At 34.2% G+C, this 21056-nt stretch overlaps 2 protein-coding genes across 5 annotated transcripts in view; both read left to right on the forward strand.

Annotated features, from left to right (window-relative positions):
• The window catches only part of LOC135213048 (spondin-2-like), a 55861-nt gene extending 52087 nt beyond the window's left edge, over positions 1-3774 (forward strand). Inside the window, exon 7 of the mRNA XM_064246878.1 lies at positions 326-3774. Within this exon, the coding sequence (XP_064102948.1) occupies positions 326-445 (120 nt within the window). The 3' untranslated portion in view covers positions 446-3774. The remainder of the gene's footprint in view (positions 1-325) is intronic.
• A 4821-nt stretch (positions 3775-8595) lies between these two features.
• Positions 8596-19969, forward strand: LOC135213051 (uncharacterized). 4 transcript variants are annotated; one of them, XM_064246885.1, is made up of 6 exons: positions 10588-10691; positions 11591-11700; positions 11881-12099; positions 12558-12640; positions 13425-13552; positions 17444-19969. In XM_064246885.1, the coding sequence occupies exons 4-6, from the start codon at positions 12584-12586 to the stop codon at positions 19677-19679; spliced, it is 2421 nt and encodes an 806-aa protein (XP_064102955.1). In that variant the 5' UTR covers positions 10588-10691; positions 11591-11700; positions 11881-12099; positions 12558-12583; the 3' UTR covers positions 19680-19969. The 4 variants fall into 4 exon arrangements, with proteins under 4 accessions (XP_064102952.1, XP_064102953.1, XP_064102954.1 ...); XM_064246882.1 differs by lacking the exons at positions 11591-11700; positions 12558-12640 and adding an exon at positions 8596-8750; XM_064246883.1 differs by lacking the exons at positions 11591-11700; positions 12558-12640 and adding an exon at positions 8596-8750 and having other exon boundaries at positions 10593-10691.
• The last annotated feature ends 1087 nt before the right edge of the window (positions 19970-21056 follow it).

The raw sequence follows: 21056 nt of genomic DNA on the forward strand, positions 1-21056 counted from the left end.
CTCCGTTCGTAGTCTCATTCTTCCATCTTGCCATCCACCCTCGACTAACCATTGATTCATAGTGCAACTGCTTTGAGCTTTTCCTCCTGTTACACCTTTCAAACCTTTTACTGTCAATTTCCCTTTCAGCGCTGAGTGATCCCATAGGTCCCAGCGTTAGGCCTTTGGCCTTAGTTCTGTGTTCCATTTACTATGTATACCCAATAGTTTGAAGATTTCGAGAAGTGAAGAGTTTCTAAGAATATGAGAGACCTAACTAGGTTTATTTATTAATAATGAAGTGATACTGTATTATAGAGATAATGAAAACCTTCTGCCATTCCAGATTCGCACCCGCACTGTCGTCAGACACTCCAGACGAGGAGGGCGCCCTTGCCCGTCCCTGCAGGAGACCCAGTGGTGCGGTTCCTCCAAGGACTGCGACCACAAGTACTTTGATTGGTAAAAATGGGAACAGCGCGTGCAACTGGTGGATCCCAGGGAGAGAGAGAGTGTGGTACAAGAATGTGTAAATTCTTCGAATTCTCTGCCTCTGAAATTGAATGCATTATCGCTCTTTCAGTACAGAATTACTTCTTTCGTTTCGGTAATATTTTTGGGTGGAATGAAAGCCCGCGTCCATCGCTCTGAGAGAAGAAACCTACTAGGTCTCCAGGAATTGCTTTTCTGGTCATGCTTTTAATAGACCTAGTTTTGTAGGCATTTTTATCGACACCCATGATTCTACAAAAGAGCAGTAGTTTTTTGCCAAAATTCTTACGAAGGAGATGTTTAAACTATTGCTTTCGCTTTCTTTATACAAAATTTGAGTGGAGAGTTCACTGAAGACTGAAATTGAATCGCAATTTTTTTATATTATTGGTCACGTTATGAATTGGCTTTTAAAGCTAAGCTCCATGTTAACTTTTCGTTCGTGATTCAGAACTAATAGACCGAGCCCTGTCCGTTTGTGTACGTATCTGGTTCCCAGTTTTATTTGTGATGTACATTTTTTTCACACAGTGCCAAATACGCCTGCTTCATCATATTTATATCAACCATAACTATGCCTTGTGCTTTCAAAACATAGTTGCCAGTAATCCCCATAAAGTAATTGTATTTTCCCCATATACTTCAATAGTTTATTGTACATACATACATACATACATACATACATACATACATACATACATACATACATACATACATACATACATACATACATACATACATACACCGCATCGTATTACGTTAATGTGAGTTGATGTAAGTTCTAACTTTAAGAAGAATCTTAGTAACCAAAGGATGTAGATTGTATTTTGTTATTTGATGCGACAGTTTGAGCTTATGGATTCGATAAATGGACCGTGCAAACATAGTAACGAGAAATAGAGCCATAAAATGATCACTTGAACAAATTATGAGTGATATATATGTCGATTGCAATACCCATATTCTTTGGAAGCTTGAATCTCATGTCAGTGACCCCGGTAAGGGCTTGTTCCATACGAATAGGGTTCATCATCTGAATGATAATGATAATCACAAACACTAGAGCCATTAGGTTATGTAAGGAAATGTGACGGAGATATTGTTTCATAGCAATGAAAGATATACATATATATGTATATAGAATATGATCTGATTACATGGCTACGAGGCAAAGGAAACAATTTAGCGTAAGATCTTTCTACTTACGCTAAAGCGTTCTTAAGAATGGGCCTAAAGAACGCTACTCTTTAGAGCTTGCCACTTGTACTTACATTGAAAAGAGAAAATGACAAAGACGACAAATTTAAGAAAACGATAACAAAAGTAAGAGTTATTAAGCTCATATAGAACTGTTGCTGTCTACGGTTAGACTACAGTTAGGTACTAGACAAGGATAAGAAAATTAGAAGACTTTTAACAAGAATTAGTGTTGTCTTTGTTCAGCTCTTTTTAAATATTTTCAGAGATTGATGTTATTTTCATTTTTTAACTGCACCAGTACAGATTCTAAAAGGTTTCTAGAGACGATATCATTAAATCTTGCTTTTTTTCTATTGTGGGACCAATCAATCTTAAGTGAGTTTCCTTCAAGTGTACAAAAAAAGAAAAAAAAATCTTGCAACCAGTTCTTTCCTCGTGGCCATATACTCAGATACTGTTTCCTACCCTCCCCCTACTCTGAAATATTGAATTTTTATACTATCTTCCCTTTCTCTCAGAAAATAAGGCTCTCACCTCTTTTGAGGTTTTGTCTTGCTCTTTCCTTTCCCATTATCTAAACTGAGGGGCATCACTTGACCCTATACGAATAATTTTTCATTTGGAAATAGATAGCTCGTTTCACTCACCTTTTCGTGAAATCGAATAGAATTGGTCTGAACAACCATTCTGCCTTATCTTATGCACCATAGATTTTCGTCCCTTTTGTCGCAGGGTGGCTACTCTCTCTCTCTCTCTCTCTCTCTCTCTCTCTCTCTCTCTCTCTCTCTCTCTCTCTCTCTCTTCCTATATTTCGTTTCACTTTTTGATGCTTCTTTCAAATGATCAACATAACCCTTGGAAACTTAAATTTCAAGGCAATGACCCCTGTGAGCTTGTACCTTATGAATAGGTTTCATGTTCTGAGTAATAATGACAATAATAGTAAAAATTTCTATCTATCTATCTATCTTGTAGGCACTGTTTCGCCTTCTGTATGTTGAGGTTATCGGGAATGTCCTTTTTTTTATCTCTCTCTTAAGATCATTTCACGATTACTCTGAGATCATACACTGAAATCATCAATCCTCTAATGACTCATTTCCACACGTGTCCTTCCCTCTTCTGCCAATACACTGAATTCTTTTTTTTTTCTTTTTTTTCTCGAAGTCCAACGGTCTCCCTTTCTCTCCTTCCTTAGGTATTACAGCCATATTGATTTTTTCCCCTCCTACATTCCGTCGCCTTGATCTCTCTATCTCTCTCACTCCTTCGATAAAGAAGACCTTTTTCTTTCGGGGAAGATCACGAAGTCGACTCGCCATCCAGTTCCTTTTGGGCTATGTCAGGTTTGTGAATGGCTCTAGATTTATAAGTGCACTTTTACAATGTACTCTACTGTAGCAGATGTTACCCCCACTTACAGACATTATATATATATATGCTTTGACAAAGAAGAACTTTATTTTTTAGAAATGCTTCCTTCGTCAGCCTTAGTCTTTTACGCAAAGGCCTGAATTCCCCGTTTAGTTGATACGTATAATTCCAAATATTAGAAAATGTATGATGTTTATTGGTACAAATGAAAATTGTATTGGTTGTGTTAGATTAGATTTGTAGTGGTGACAGATGACTGATTTTATTTCCAATCAGTTGTCAAGCGTGAAACAGCTCAGATATTTTTATATGAAAATTAATAGGTGCAGATATCTGTACTGTGCACCATGAACAGCCCTCGACTAAATCAAGCTATTAAATGTAAATAAATTCAGTGCAAAAAAAATATTTGTATATCTGTATGGTCGTTAGACCTAACTGTAAACTGGACTGGTTATGATTGATAATACTTCTGTATATAACAGAGAGTGTGAGAAACAGAAATCACTTTTCAAATGATCGTAGATGCTATGCATGTAGGTATTCCTGACAAGATTTTCTCTAAATAAAATAGGCCAGACCTAATATTTATCTAAATTATTTCAGTTCAATAATCAGCTTATCCAAGTGATGTAGTTGGATGCACTGTTGCTAATCCACTCTATTTGTTAATCCATAATATTGTAACAGTTTTTTTTTGTACAAAATCGAAATAAACTGTAAACGTAACTTGTGTTTTATTAACTTTTGCTTGTGATATATTCCCGTGTTTGTAGTTTTTTTTTTCATTTACGAAAATGTGTTCATTTATGTGGCTTCCTCATTGTCATATATATATATTATATATATATATATATATATATATATAATATATATATGTATATATATATATACATGCAAAGATAGATAAATAAATAAGGTAATCAAGTGGAAACTAAGAGAGAAAAAGGACAAATGATAAAAGAGGGGAGAAGGTGAACAGGGACTTTAAAAAAAATGAAGTACGCGCTGAATGTTAACGAACACAAGGATCTCATATTATAAGAGGCACTTACTGTTCAGGATGTAAGAAGTAAGAAGGACAGTTGAGAGGTATAAAAAAAATACGAGTTGGTACTACCAGGTGAGTTGCTACGTGAAGGTGATAAAAATGTAACTGGTAATTCTAAAGAATAGTTCCGCGCGGACTGCAAGGAACGTAACCGCGGATACGACATCCACTAGGGATTGAGGCGTCCAATGTATTTCGCCGTGTTTAGTACTGGCCCCTGGGGATTAATTACAGTGGTCCGAGTAAATATTACTTAAAATTCTTGTTCAGGGGGTAAAACTGCATAGGAAACCGCAACTGCCATAGTCTAGGCCGCCGCGGAATAGTACTATAGATCTTCCATGTAACTGAGTAGAGGACACGTTTGCGCAATGTGTCTGGTTGTTGGGAAGGTTTCAGAGGAAGGAGGTAGGAGGAATAATTGTTCCTTTGTGTAAGGATAAAGATATTAACGCGGACTGTAAGCACTGTTGGTTCAAACATTATTTAGTAGACGAATAAAGGCCTATGATAAGATTGTGAACAAGGAAGAGGGTGTGTGGACCAGTGTTTGCTATGAAACAACTATGTGCAATGAACGAAAATAAAAGCAAAAACCTGTAAAACAAAGCATATTCTCTTGATACATACAACAATATATATATATATATATATATATATATATATATATATATATATATATATATATATATATATATCTAATAAAAGGAGCCCATAAAAACACCAAAATGTAGAGAGAAAAGTACTATATTTCAGAGACTGCTGTCTCTCTCTTCAGTATATATACCTGAAGAGAGAGACAGCAGTCTCTGAAATATAGTACTTTTCTCTCTACATTTTGGTGTTTTTATGGGCTCCTTTTATTAGATGGAATTCTGTTGTTACAGAACATTTTTACCAGTCATATATATATATATATATATATATATATATATATATATATATATATATATATATATATAAAAGGGAATCCCACAGGAAAATGATAGTCAGAAATCCAAGCGCTTTCGTCTTTACTCAGACATTGTCAAGGAGCTAATGAAGTACAATTGGAGAGAAAGGTCTCAGGTACAAAACAAGATCAAGAATATCAGATGGTTAATTGACAAAAGGGCAAAAATTAAAAGAGATAATCCAGGATTATCGGATATCACACGGTCACAAACCTAAACAGATTTGACCCTAACCGAAATTACAAAGTACCTTTACAGTCCAAAACATGTAAAAACTGAATATATTAATTTTGTTGCTTATATTTATCTACAACTTTTTTCATAGTGAAAGCATAAAGTTTAAATAAACCAAGACTTAAATTTTGAACATTTCTATTATTTGACTTGGTGAAACAAGATTCAATTATATTCCTTTTAACTGTGTCATTACGTGGGATTAAGGCTCTTGCTTGACTCCAGTTAATAGGATGGTCTAAATCTCTCATATGTACGAATAATGCATTCGATATTTGCCCAGTTCTCACAGAATATTGATGCTGTTTGAGACGTTGTGAAAGAGATTTACCGGTCTGTCCGTAATAGACTTTATCACACTTTTTGCAAGTAATTTCATATATGCAGCCTGGAAGATCTTTAGGAGAATTTTTGATTACTAAACTCTTGACATTAATATTACTGAAAACAACATTTATGTTAAAAAGCTTTAAAATTCTAGGAATATCTAAAAACCTTTCATCATAGGGTAATTTTAGAATGTTATGCTTACTAAATTCAAGTTTGTCATTAGTTGAATAAAATGTTTTTCTAGCTCTTTTCCATGCCACATCTACAAAAGTCCTTGGGTATTTAAGTTTCAATGTAATATCATAAATAGTTTTAATTTCAGCGTCAATAAACTGCGGGCTACAGACACGTAAAGCCCTTACGAACATCGCAGAAAAAACCGAGAATTTAACATTTGGATGGTGATTGTAGTTGTAATGAACAAAAGAAGCAATGTTAGTTGATTTTCGAAAGACTGAAAAGGTGAAATTTCTATCATTTCTAGGGACAGTTACCTCAAGAAAATTCAAATTACAATTTCTTTCTTCCTCTACAGTAAATTTTATAGAAGGGACTAAATTATTGAGATTATTAAGGAATTCCTGGAGATTTTCGTGAACTGGCCAAATACAGAAGATATCATCCACATATCTAAACCAAATAACTTTTTGGGGCAAAATTCTTGGTAAGAGTTTTGTCTCAAAAAATTCCATGTAAATATTGCTAAGGACAGGAGATAAGGGATTACCCATAGCCATGCCAAACTTTTGTACAAAAAATTCCCCATTAAAACAAAATTTACTATCTTTGATACATAACCTTACGAGACTAATGAGGTTTGCTACACTTAAGGGAATGTCATGACGTTCTAATCCCTCCTCCAAATATTCAAGTAAGTCATCTACAGGCACTTTTGTAAATAAAGAGACAACATCAAAACTAACCATATCACAATCAAAATTCAAATTTAAACTATTCAATTTGTTTATAAAATCAACATTGTTTTTAACATTCATGTTAGAAATGTTTCATACCAAAGGAGTAAGAATTTTTACAAGCCATTTAGATAAATTATACTCCTTTTGTAGGAAACATTTCTAACACGAATGTTAAAAACAATGTTGATTGTATAAACAAATTGAATAGTTTAAATTTGAATTTTGATTTTAATATGGTTAGTTTTGATTTTGTCACTTTATTTACAAAAGTGCCTGTAGATGACTTACTTGAATATTTGGAGGAGGAATTAGAACGTCATGACATTCCCTTAAGTGTAGCAAACCTCATTAGTCTCGTAAGGTTATGTATCAAAGATAGTAAATTTTGTTTTAATGGGGAATTTTTTGTACAAAAGTTTGGCATGGCTATGGATAATCCATTATCTCCTGTCCTTAGCAATATTTACATGGAATTTTTTGAGACAAAACTCTTACCAAGAATTTTGCCCCAAAAAGTTATTTGGTTTAGATATGTGGATGATATCTTCTGTATTTGGCCAGTTCACGAAAATCTCCAGGAATTCTTTAATAATCTCAATAATTTAGTCCCTTCTATAAAATTTACTGTAGAGGAAGAAAGAAATTGTAATTTGAATTTTCTTGAGGTAACTGTCCCTAGAAATGATAGAAATTTCACCTTTTCAGTCTTTCGAAAATCAACTAACATTGCTTCTTTTGTTCATTACAACTACAATCACCATCCAAATGTTAAATTCTCGGTTTTTTCTGCGATGTTCGTAAGGGCTTTACGTGTCTGTAGCCCGCAGTTTATTGACGCTGAAATTAAAACTATTTATGATATTACATTGAAACTTAAATACCCAAGGACTTTTGTAGATGTGGCATGGAAAAGAGCTAGAAAAACATTTTATTCAACTAATGACAAACTTGAATTTAGTAAGCATAACATTCTAAAATTACCTTATGATGAAAGGTTTTTAGATATTCCTAGACTTTTAAAGCTTATTAACATAAATGTTGTTTTCAGTAATATTAATGTCAAGAGTTTAGTAATCAAAAATTCTCCTAAAGATCTTCCAGGCTGCATATATGAAATTACTTGCAAAAAGTGTGATAAAGTCTATTACGGACAGACTGGTAAATCTCTTTCACAATGTCTCAAAAAACATCAATATTCTGTGAGAACTGGGCAAATATCGAATGCATTATTCGTACATATGAGAGATTTAGACCATCCTATTAACTGGAGTCAAGCAAGAGCCTTAATCCCATGTAATGACACAGTTAAAAGGAATATCATTGAATCTTGTTTCATCAAGTCAAATAATAGAAATGTTCAAAATTTAAGTCTTGGTTTATTTAAACTTGATGCTTTCATTATGAAAAATGTTGTAGATAAATATAAGCAACAAAATTAATATATTCAGTTTTTACATGTTTTGGACTATAAAGGTACTTTGTAATTTCGGTTAGGGTCAAATCTGTTTAGGTTTGTGACCGTGTGATATCCGATAATCCTGGATTATCTATTTTAATTTTTACCCTTTTGACAATTAACCATCTGGTATTCTTGATCTTGTTTTGTACCTGAGACCTTTCTCTCCAATTGTACTTCATTAGCTCCTTGACAATGTCTAAGTAAAGACGAAAGCGCTTGGATTTCTGACTATCATTTTCCTGTGGGATTCGCTTATTTATGAAGTCAAGTGCATCTACTGTGATTTTTTAAGCATATATATATATATATATATATATATATATATATATATATAAAAACACATACACACACACACACACACATATATATATATATATATATATATATATATATATATATATATATATATATATATATATATATATATATATAGTCAAAAGTGGAAATGATGCACGAGACCTTGAATTTTCTATGCGTTGGTTTTAAACAGTAATCGTTGTCATTGTAACGACATTTCTCTTGGAGCCGTTACATAGGCATAAGCTCCGCTCAGAATTACTTGAAGAGCCGTTTCAAAGTTTTTACCCACTAATACTACTACTACTGCTAGAGTACGTTTTTCTCTTAAGTTTCATTGATAAATGATATTCTTGTGTTAAGTGTTACAGCTAATCCCATCTTTCAACAACTGTATTTAAAGAGAGAATTATACTGTTTAATCTGCTAGTGGATGGGTGTGACTTAACCGGTTCTGGAACAGCGTAAGTTTTTACATGACAAATTTGGAGTGAGATTAGGTAAATGGAATTCAAGATCGTCTGGCGTAGCTAATTCAAGATCGTCTGGCGTACTGTAAGGTGACATGTTTCCCCTCCATTGTCAGACCATAGGACTAGAAGGAAAAGTTTTTCAGTTTTGCTTGCAGGCTGCTTTGACTATCAGTGGATTACAAAATCAAAGTAATCTTGCCTAGAAGGCCATTTTATAAACCATAGCCAGAACTTAAGGTACTACCTACTACCTAGTTAGGTAGGTAGCTAGCCTAGCTAGGTAGCCTACCTAGTACTAGGTAGCTACTAGTACTAGGTTGTAACTAGTATAGTCATTAGCTATAAGGTAAGGTAGCCTAACTAGGTAGCTAGGTTGTATGCCTAGCCTAAAACGCTTCAAAGCCTGAGGGTAGCTAGGTAAGGCAAAGATAATTTTGGTCCGATTTTGGACATATGTTCCTATTGGGAAGCTAGAGTTTTTGGTTGTGAAAAACAAAACTGGCAAAGTGATATAGGTTAGGGCCTAGGCAAGGATACAGCCATTCTTCTCCAGGATTACAGGACTTCTACTAGGCTAGGTACCTCCGAAAGGAAGCCAAGTCTGTCGTTTCTGATGCATTAGTGTTACTACTTGGGGAGGTCCCGGCCAGGTCAGGGCACAGCACCTTCTTTGAGGTTAGTAAGGTAAAGACTGGTTATGTCTGGCACTGGCATTCTAGGAAAGGTTAGGTTTCTTTACGTCTTGGGAACCTATTCCCGTCATTCTACCACCCCCTGGCCTAACCTAACCGTCACTAATACAATCTTGCATAGGGAACTGTGAGCTGGCTGTTGCCTGCCCTAGGCCAGTAGTGCAATGAGTAATATAGAAGCATTGTTTGTTACATAACTGGTTATCTTTTTACTCTTTGTTGCCATCCCCTCTGGCTTCAGCCAGTTTGTGGAAAACAGGCCCCTCTGTTTAGTACCATCTTCATGGGGATGAACTTGAAAGCATAAACTAAGTACGTACTAGATATTATTATTATAAAGATAAACATAAAGGCAGTTATTATTCTGGTTAGCAATTGGCAGAAACCAGGTTACAGTAGTAATCTTCAGTTTACCCTCAGCCCTCCTGCAGGCCTACCTTGACACTGGTATTTCACATTTGAAATTACATAACCTACCAAGTATTCATATTTTACATACTTTCACACATTAAGATGACAATCTTTTGATACTTGTGAGACTTAACCAAGTCCACACATACCAAATAAAAAATTGCTGTGTTATTTCTTTAATTCTTTGCAAGTTCATAAACATGACTTATGTTGCACCATTTATGAGACCCTGAGGAAACATGGGAGGCCCAGTCCATGGCTAAATAAAGCCACAATTCCATAAAATTGACTCTCCTACCACCACCTAGGATAGGAGATGCAACCTTGAAAGGTAACATATCAATGGTTGATTCTCAAGAATATTTGAGAGTGCATTTTTTGGTTAGTGGTAACTGTCATAGTTGCAAAAATATAAGAGTTCATCAGACTTAACACATTTTGAAGATCTTTTCAGAGTAACAATGAAATAGATAAATCAGTTATATTTTCTGTATTATATCGTATTGCTTTTTTTGGTAATTATACATTTGCACCAGTTTGGTGTGAAATAAAAATGACTTTGAATTAACTAAAATATTTGGTAACATATTATTTAGGTATGTTTTATATAGTTACAGGTTTAAAAGTCTCATAAACAGCCTTGAAATTATATATGTAGCATGCTGATTTGATTTCATCCCAAACACATGAAATACTTTTGTATGATTTTGTTTCCTGTTTTGCAGAATAGTATGCAAGTAGTTTCCAAGTACCAAGTATGTCTGCAAAAGCAAGTTATCCATCACAGAGTGAGAAGAAGAATAATTTTGATGATTTTCCCAACTTAAAGGTAAAAATATTGTTTGTATCTGCATAGGCTAAGTAGGTGTATTCTACATTATTTATCTCTCATGTGATATCCTGTTGTATGTTTTCCATACAACATGAAGAGAAATCTACCAGTTCACTTGTATGAATTCAACATGGTTGACTTGCTTGAAAAAAAAAAAAAATCTAGCAGTCTAAATCCTGTTGTGAATTAGTCTTCCTCACTGCCCTTGTCTGTCAGTATTGATTTTTTTTTTTTTGTCTGAAGCTAATCTGTGAAAAGAAAAATGTGTACCTACTCTAATGTCTATAGTATTTTTAATATATAGTATATGTATGTATAGTACACCTAGTGTAATGGAATGGAATGATTTCCAAAGAACTATTATGCGTACATAGATGCAGGATTCATATGAAGTAGAATCTTGCTCTGTGTACACTTAATAGTTCCTTGGAATTTAGACTTGTTCAAGGCAGATAAGACACTTGTTGTGAATGAGAGCATTTTGATTTGTATTAGTATGTTCCTAATCATACTAGGTAATTATGGAAATAATAAAATGCATGCAATGCTTCTTTCTAGAAACAGATTGCACACCCATGGATAAGTTTTAAAAGTACGGTCAAGACTCCTCAATTTGAAAGGTCCATGCTGAGAAAATATTTGCAGATACGTACACTCTTGTTTATTGTACAACATTCTGTAATACGTACTGTAATAAATGTCTCAATATTTGGCAAATTTATTCTAGATTTTTTTAATATAATATTTATACATGGATTTGATGTAAACTGTTATTGTAAAACATTGCAATAGTTTAACATGCATATTTAACAGTTAATGTATTTGAAATGGTGTAATGTGAATTTAAATTTATGACTTGGTGTAATGATTATTAAAAGTATAATTACAAATTACAGTAGCATACACATCAAGAGCAACATTGGTAATTGCAGTTAATAAAGTATGACAAATAAAAACTTAAAATTGTGGGAAGCATCCGGACATTCATCAGTCTCAGTCTTTAATAGTAAGTTCATTGCAGTCTTCATTTTCAAGTTCTACCAGAATTCCTGTCAGGCTTAGTTTGTTCATCCTAATGACTCACATGCTACAAACTGCAGACATTTTCAAAACGTTTTCTAGTTAATGTAGAAAATATTTGTATGATTTCGGAGATATAATTATTAACAACCTGTTCTCATTACAGGAAATTCTGCCTCCTCATTATGATTACTATTTTGAAAGCTACGAAGAATGTGAACCTTTTGAGGGAGAGAAACGTTTCACTGCAAGTTTCCGAATTGGACAGGATGCGGCAACAAAGGATCATGTGAAAGAGTGGATTAACACATTTTCTAGCCATTCCCTGACCACGTACAGGATAGACCGAACATATCCTGGTGAGACAACGTGGTATGTCTATAGGGTAAGATATTTTTTATCATATTGTATGTATAAAGGCGTTAACATAGTAGCATAAATTAAGTACTAATCCGGTGCTATCAGTGTTGGTCCTAAGCTCTATGCATATGTATGAAATGTATGTAGTTTGGTAAATTCGTTTGTATTTTTCATTAGTTTGCAACAGAGGTGATCATTACATCTGTACCAAATGACTGCCCTTTTCAAATATTTCTGATTCCTGACTCGTTTCTCTTCCCATTCCATTTAGGAAGAACACTAAGCTCTCATTAAGTCAAACCATTTGGGGTATGACTACAACTATGTTATTATCACCATTAACATTACTATCTTGTCTACTCTAGGTCTTCATCCATATTCTTTCTCCTTGTTTTTTTTTTTTTTTTTTTTTTTTTATCATCATCTGGCTACATCCACTTGTACTAATTCTGTAACTTGACTCCCCTCCAAACTGATGCCTAGACCATCACAGTTTTTGAGGTTCAAAGATGGAAATTTGCTGGGAAAGGAATACTCTCTGCTTTGCCCTGGACACAGTAACTCAGGTACTGTATTCTTAAGAGAAATGGTACCATTTGGGACCCAGGTCTGATATAGGGATGAAGTATTGCATATTCTTAATAGTTGCTTGGTCCTTGTGAGATTTGAAATAAAATCATGGGGAATAGATGTCTACTTGATGCATGAATGACCTGTATACGAAGAAAATGCTGCTTTTGCATCGTTACCTCCAAAAGTTGATATAAGTTAGGGTTCTTTGTCATTAGCCAAGATTAGAAATTGGCGTTATCAAGAATCATGAAAATGAGGATCTTTAGTTTTATCATTTCACTTTAATTTGATAACCACTTCAAAACTGAAAGGATACCTGACCAATAAATAAACTCATAGAATGAACCCAAGAACTGTGTTCAACGAACTATGAGAACCTGTGGTTCAGGTATTGTTTAGTGAATTTTATTATGTAGACTGTTAACCAAGGCCACATGCACCAAAGAATGTTCATTCTTTGTATTTTCTTCTTACCTAACAGAATTCTAGGAGAGAGAATGAAAAGTTTTATTTATGATAAACTATTGAAATTTTGGATAATGATAGCGATAAGAACTACGTTTCACAGTACTATTGTATTGATACAAAAGTTTTGTATTTTTAGAAATATAGAGTGTATATTTAATTTTTTATGCTCATATGAAATACAGACCAACTGTATATTTTAAATCCTGATTCTAATTTGTATATCGGTGTAAAGCAAAGTTTTTTTCAGTATTGCTAGATTTTTAGTTTATTTTTTTTTAATTAATCATACATTTGTGGCTTTTTTTTCAGGTAGACTTAAGATGCCACCGTAACACTAAACCAAATAGTCACAAACGTGTAAAAACTCCTCATAAAAAGAACACTGATTGTCCAGCAAAAATGATCATCAAGATACGTCAGCCAAGGATAAGCAGAAGGTAAGTTCATACCATTGTGCATCCAGTACCGTATATTCTGCTTATAGTTGGAGGAAACCTGTGCTCCATGTATGTCCAATGAATGCTTTATTTTTACAGGTTTGAAATTTTGGGCATGATTTTATTTCCTCTCATCTCTTAGTTTCATTGCTGCTGTAAAATTTACCCTTTATACTTCATGTTAGTAGTCTTTGTCTCTGAAGCATTAGTTGAATGTGTTATATTAGCAGCTTTGGTAAGGTATAAATCTTATATGTACTACATGTACTGTAATTTGTAGTAAGATGTATTTGATCACATACCTTTCTTATTTCATTGAGATGTAAATAACAGTTTAGATATTCAGACTTGTTCTGCACTAACTTCAAGGAGGGTAACTGGAAAATGGTGAACATATGTATTTCTTTTCTTATAGTAATTAACCCTAGCTGATGAGTATTTATGCATGTAAAGTTCCTTACCTTGCTATTTCAACTCATATGGTTACATTTGTTTTCTAGTTGAGATGCATGCCTGCTTTGAAATCTTATAACACCAGGGATTAATTTTTGTGGCCTTGCAGATAATCAAGTCCATCTGCTCTATGCATTTGATGGTTTCATTATACTGTTTTTGTTTTGTTACACAAGTACTACTATATGTGTAATTTTGAAGGAAGTTTTTTTATTTCATGTTAACATTCAATTGTTGTCAAGCAGTAATAATTTAAGGTATTTTATGATTGGTGGTCTCAGAAATTTCAATAATCTTTTTTATTTTTCTACAAGGGGAGAGTCACTATTTATTTTTTTACTACTATGTAGTTTATGTGCTTCGTGCATAAATTTACATATCCACAGCTCAAATATTTCTTCTTTGTTTTAAAAGGCTGAAGAAGAATTTGTCTCTGTTAATTTCCACATTTTTCCAGGTGACTGTGGAATTTTGTTCGTTTCATGTAATTTATTTTAAAATACTAAAACTTATTCCTGTCAGGAAATATCTCATAGATTAAAAAGATATGTATCATTGTTTTGTACCCTGTATTCACAACATATTTAAACAGTTAAATGTCAGAATGTTATCTTCAACTGTTTGTCTGATGTGAAATTTGAAGATTTACATGTAAAAATATAAGCTTTAATTCTCAGTTGTGAATTCCTCTAGACATCTCCTCTGAAATCTTAAAGACAGAATAAGAATAGCTAGAAAACCAACTACTAAGTGACTGCAATTCAATCTTTGACCCACACATAGGGAAATATGATCTCCAGCTACAGTTAGATCCTGATGGGTGTGATGATCACTTTCCAGAGAGACAAAAGTTAAGAACAAGAGTCAAAACAACATCATAATCCTCCTTCCTTATGCATTGTCTCATTCAACTCTGCTGTTGCTACTCTGAAGTTGGTCAACTGCAGAAATTTGTTCACAGGGGATTGAAGTTGATGTTGGGCAGCAGCCCTGATTTCCTTTGGTACAAAGGAAAGGAAGGTGTGAAAGCTAGGCAACCCATCTAACAACTTCCTTCACTATATTCTTGGAAATCACTTCATGTATTTCAACATCCAGTGTTTTGAATTTGTCTCAGTTGTTCCCATATGTCCATAAATCTGCTGGATGTGAGTCATCAGTCCTCCAAAAAGGCTGCTCAGGTGAAACTGTAAGCATAACACTACCTTTGGCAGTTGACACACCAAAAGTGAGGGGCTGTGTCAAGACAGGACTTGAGTACAGTGGAACCTTGACATACGAAAGTCCCAACTTACGAAAAATTCAAGTTACGAAAGCAAATATGAAGTTTTTTTTGCCTCTGCATACGAAAATGATTCAGGTTACAAAAGGGTGTACTGTAAAGTCCCGAGATTCGCCCGGACCACCGAGAACAATTTTAAAACTCGCGCGCAGCCAACTGAGTAGACGCGCCACCATCCTCCCGCTCTCCCATTGGTTCCTGATGCTAGTCACTGCTGTAAAATCCTGCTCTCCTATTGGTCAGCATCTACCCCATCGTGCTCTATGTATTCTATTGGTGAAAGGATGCTGTAAATTGAAAAACTTATTCATGCAATACATTTAATAAAAAAAACATTAGGTAAAGATAGAATAAAGAATAGAAATGAATGGCTATTATACTGTTTGGTAGTTTCAGTGGTTGAAGAAAGATAATGAAAATTTATGATTACTGTACTGTGTGCTAGGTAAAAGTGGTTGCTTGGCGATCGTTCGCTACTCGTAGTGGTGAATGTAAACAAAAGGTTGGAAGCTTTTTTTGTGTTTGTTTGTTTATTATAGTTAATGGTTACTTAATAATTATTTGAAATGACTACTACATGCAATACATTTAATTTAAAAAATTGTGAATTAGATTTCATAAAAATAAGATAAATCAGACTGCTATCATCGAAGCCAACAAATATTTTCTAGAATTCTTCTTCTGTTTTAATATTATATGTTTCATTATAGCTGTCAGTAACTCGGTATCTCCATTAGGTAAAGATATAAAGAATAGAAATGAATGGCTATTATACTGTTTGGTAGTTTCAGTAGTTGAAGAGAGATAATGAAAATTTATGATTACTATACTGTGTGCTAGGTAAAAGGGGTTGCTTGGCGATGGTTCGCTACTTGTAGTGGTGAACATAAACAAAAGGTTGGAAGCTTTTTTTTTGTTTGTTTGTGTATTATAATTAATGATTAATTAATAATTATTTGAAATGAGTACATACTGATTATTTATACATTTTATTGGCATATTCTAAGCTTTTAGCTTCTAGGTTTAGATGTCAGAATCATAGACTAGGCTACAGTAGCAACTGCTAGCATAGGCTAGGCTTATTGCTAAGGGACATATGCTAAAGTCCTAATATATGCAGTAAAAATGGGGTTGAACATTACATGCAGTTGAATATTACTCAAGTATGTACAGTATTTTGCCTTTTTGGAGTCATATTTCTTCCGTCATAACCTTAGAACATGTGTTGTAAGCCTGGAAATAATTTACTATGGTGTTTTTGTAGGGGTTGGAACGAATTAGGCAATTTATATGTAAAATGTGGTTCAAGATATGAAAAAATCAGGTTACGAAGGCCGCCTCGGAACGGATTAATTTCGTATCCTGAGGTACTACTGTAGTACTTGAAAGATCTTGCCATATATCCATATGTTACTGAGAGGAAAACAGATTGATAAAGATATTAGTTACAGGAAGGAAGCTAAAAGTGTAGTTGGTAGCTTATGAAAAAATGCATTGATCAATGCACAATAGGTACTTATATAAACTTGAAGACAGAGCGAAACAAATTAAATAATTTCACACTAAATACATAACAAATCGCAGTATAAAATATCCTCTAGGCTTAGCAACCTCTGAACGTATTTGGTAGTTAACACAAAAAATAGTAGTGCAGTATTGATATTAGGGGGTTAATTTACACTATTGAAATGGAAGACAACCTAAAGCTTCAAGGAAAAAGCAGTATGAAGAAAGTGTATAAAATTCAAAGTGAGAATGCTGAACTATAACAATGAATTTCTTTCAGCTTGTACTTAAAACAAAGCGAGGGCAAATTCACAAGGATGAATTGTCACAACAGAGATTTGATAGAATGATCTCAACAGTTCCTTCCTATCAATGGATCAAAGGTGTACATGTGCATACTGTCACTTAGTTGTTGGTTTCCCAGATAATCTTTTTCAGTCTTCAAGACTTCAGAAGTTAAATATTTGGGAATTGGACTCTATGACTTTGCAAATTAAGACTAATTATGATTAATGGGTTTATCATGAAACATTTCAGGGATTATAGTTGTATGTGCAAGAATATTTTCTCATGGCTAGTTGGCTCTTACCTAGAATTAATTGATAGCCTGTATTTACCTTGAGACCACAGCTTATTTTGTCTACCACCAGGAGGAGACATGAGACTCACCTGAAGAAATATCCTGTTGAAGTAATTCTCTCTCACCATCACAATCACTCGGTATTGAAGAACAACTCGTTGAAATACAGAGATCCAGATGCTGGTGTGGTGGATAAATTTACCAAAATGTACCGAGCTGGGTACAGACCATCAGCTGCCCTTGAAATCCATAAAAGAGATTTACATTTAGAGCACGAAGATCATTTTGCTTCAGCTGTGGAAGATCGGGGATTGTGCCCTGATATAAATTGGTGTTACAGACAGTTTGACTTATTATCTAAGGCAGTTATTGAGAGAAATACATCAGACTCACAGATACAGACTGTATATCAGTTTATATCTGAGTATAATGCAAAGTGTGGTAGTAAATGTGCAGCAGTAAAGTCATTTAATGATTCAAGTGGAAGTGTTGTTGTTGCTCTGCTGTCACCTCTGATGAGGAGTGTACATACAGAACTGAGTTGCAGTGCTAACATTATGTTGATTGAATCATTTGCTGTTGATTATCTCCATTGCAAAATATATTTGCTAATGACTCACAGTGGGTCATTCAGATTGCCTCTTGGTGCATTAATTACAACATCAGACACTGATGTTGATCTGAAGAGAGCTCTAGATTTATATGTTGAGTTGGTTCCTAGTCAAGGCTTTAGTGGACGAGGTCAGGCTGGTCCAATTTTTATTCTTATAGAAGATAATGATGTACAGCAGACTGCTGTGAAAGAAACTTTCCCTAAATCTAAAGTGTTTTTGTCACCCTGTTTTATCATCCAGAAAGCTTGGGCTATTTTATGGGACACTGAGGTTAGCAGTGTGCATAATTGTCGGCTAGAGATTTTTGAAATGCTGAAAAAAGCAATGTGTGCTGAAAGTATAGTTGATTTTGAAAATTATGTGGAAAAGATCAGGTTAATTGGAAAAGAGTTAACAGCAGTAAAATTCTTCAAATACTTAGAAGATCTTTTTGTAAAAAAGCATGAATGGGCTGCTTGCTTTATGACGAGCTCGGAGAACTTTCCCAGCAGTAGCTTCAAACTTAAGGATTGCCTTGCAAGTGTACATGACCAATTTATTTCAACAAATAAATCTTGCACAATGGTAGAGCTATTACAGTTTTTGGTGGATGACATGGAACAGTTTTACAAGCAGAAATTATGCAGAATTGTTGATGGACACCATGGTGATATTCTGTCATTATTGTACAACAAAAATAGGAGGGTACCTGATGAATTAGAAATTGTTCCGTATTTTAAGGTAAAAAATGTATCTAATGGACAGTATTATGATGTGGACATGGAAGCAGGTCTGTGCTCTTGCTCCTCTGGTAAGACTGGTAGGACATGTCAGCATCAATATACAATTATTCAGAATGTAAATTTTGGACCTGTTATTCAAAGACAGTGTAGGGGTGTTGCAAATGAAGAATTGAAAGGGTTAATGGAGAGTTTGCATAACTGTCTTGAGAATGTTGATGGTCCTGTAAAAAATGTTGATGCTGAAGGTGGAACAGACTCTGTAAGATGTTCAGTGAAAGGTGAAAATGGAGAACAGCGACAGTGTATATTTGAAGAAATGGAAGAAAGTAAAACAAATTCTTGTAAGGTTGGACGCATTGTGAGCAGTGGAATTTCAATGGGTAGCATGAAACAAAACATTCCATCGTCATCAGTAGTTAAAAGTTTACAAAGTGACAGTGATATTATGTGCAGGATAAACAAAGGTAGGAATGACTTTCCTGATTCCACATTAAGAAATGACTATCCTTGCCATATATGTGGAAAGATTATGCAGACTCCAGCACAATTAAGAAGGCACCAGAAATTACATAGCCATAACAAGCCCTTTGCCTGTGATATTTGTGGTCTGGGCTATTTATCCAAAGATTGTCTCAAAAATCATTATTCTAGAAATCACAGCTTTAAAAACAAATTTGAATGTAAAATATGTGGGAGAAAATTCCAGCAATTGGGAACCATTGCTCGTCACAGAAAAAAGCACAAATCAAATCTGTTTGAGTGTTCATTTTGTAGTGAATTATTTCCCTTGAATGATGGTCTAAGGAAACACATGAAGGAAGTCCACAAAGGAGAGCCACCAAGTATAGTCTTAGAAGAAGTAAAAAATCAGGTGTTGTCTACTTTGCACATCCCAAGACAAGATGTTACAGAAATTATTATCACTGAGACTGAGGGGCAATTTCCTATTCATACCAAAAGTAGTGTTTAAAATGTGCATGCTAAAAATAACAGAATATGTGGAACTTATTTGGTTGTAATGAACTTAATTTTCAAGTCCTCTGGTGATATTTTTAACTGGAAAAATTGTGAATACAGAATTTGGTTGTAATCTGTCTGTTTTTTATATGGCTTTTTGTATGGGCAGTAACATTAGCTGTATTTTACAGCAGTAAGTATTCCAATTTTAGGACTGTGTAAAATGTAGACTATTTCCTGTAAATATTGTTTAAAACATCTTTTACTTTTGATTAATTAAATACGTACTTAAAAGTAGAGAAATTTTCATTAACCATCACTGAAGTTGTAGCATTGGTTTAATAGTATGTTGTTCTGCATGCGGTTGTAACTAACTCCTAGTTAAATTAACATATATGTAATAGGTCATTTACTGGTGTTCTCCTTATGCCTAAGATACATAAGACTTGGTGGTGAAGGTTAAGTTCTGCCATTGGAATGGTTAACTTAAACTATCATACGCCAGATACTTTGGAATTGTAGGGAACCCCTGATGCAGATTGCTTTTTATCAACAGCAAGATGTTTTCTGTGTCTTTCATTCCTGTCAGATCTGATTTCTAAGGAAGATGTATTTTTGCATTTATGGGAGATGTATAATTGCATTTAGGGGATAATGCCTTGAATAGTGATGATGTCCATAATCTGATTGACTGAGAAGTGGTTTTTCATTTTCTCAATCTATTATGCATACAGTTCTTGAGACCACAGCTGGAAAACTCTTCTGTTTCATAATCTACGCATTCATGGTTATCATGCCTGGACGAAAAAGGTAAAGGAAAGGGTTTTCTGAAGACAGGAGCAATGGCAGTCACTAAACCAGGTGAAATCTTCTAAGAGAAAATTATTTAATTAAAAGCCAGCCTCCCTCACATTCTAGTTGTCATAGTCTTATGACACAATGAATGAGCTGGGTCGTCAGCTGTGACCTATGGGGCATCATGATACATGTATGAAACTCATCAGTCAGAGATAGGTGCTCCTTTTCTTCCTTTGTTGAGGATTTGTATGGGATATTTTTTCTGGTAAACCAAGTACCACTTTTTAGTTACTGGTTTATATGAAAAGATAAGTTTAACTTTGTACTTTTAGAAAGATGTAACTTAATTTTTTGCATAAATCATAGCACTTTTAGGACAAAAACTAGTTTTGTGCAAAATAGAAAATTATTTTTTTAAAAGATATGACTTAATTTTAAGCAAAAATCCTTGTACTTTTAGGAAATAACTATTTTGGAAGATGTAACCTAATTTTATACAAGAATATTATCTGAAACTGTATAGTAATGCATTGTATGTATTTTAGATAAGTAGATATGTATCAGGAAATCTCATATTTGAAGCACATACAGT

Source organism: Macrobrachium nipponense, chromosome 42 (assembly GCF_015104395.2).
Source record: "Macrobrachium nipponense isolate FS-2020 chromosome 42, ASM1510439v2, whole genome shotgun sequence".
Taxonomy (NCBI): domain Eukaryota; kingdom Metazoa; phylum Arthropoda; class Malacostraca; order Decapoda; family Palaemonidae; genus Macrobrachium; species Macrobrachium nipponense.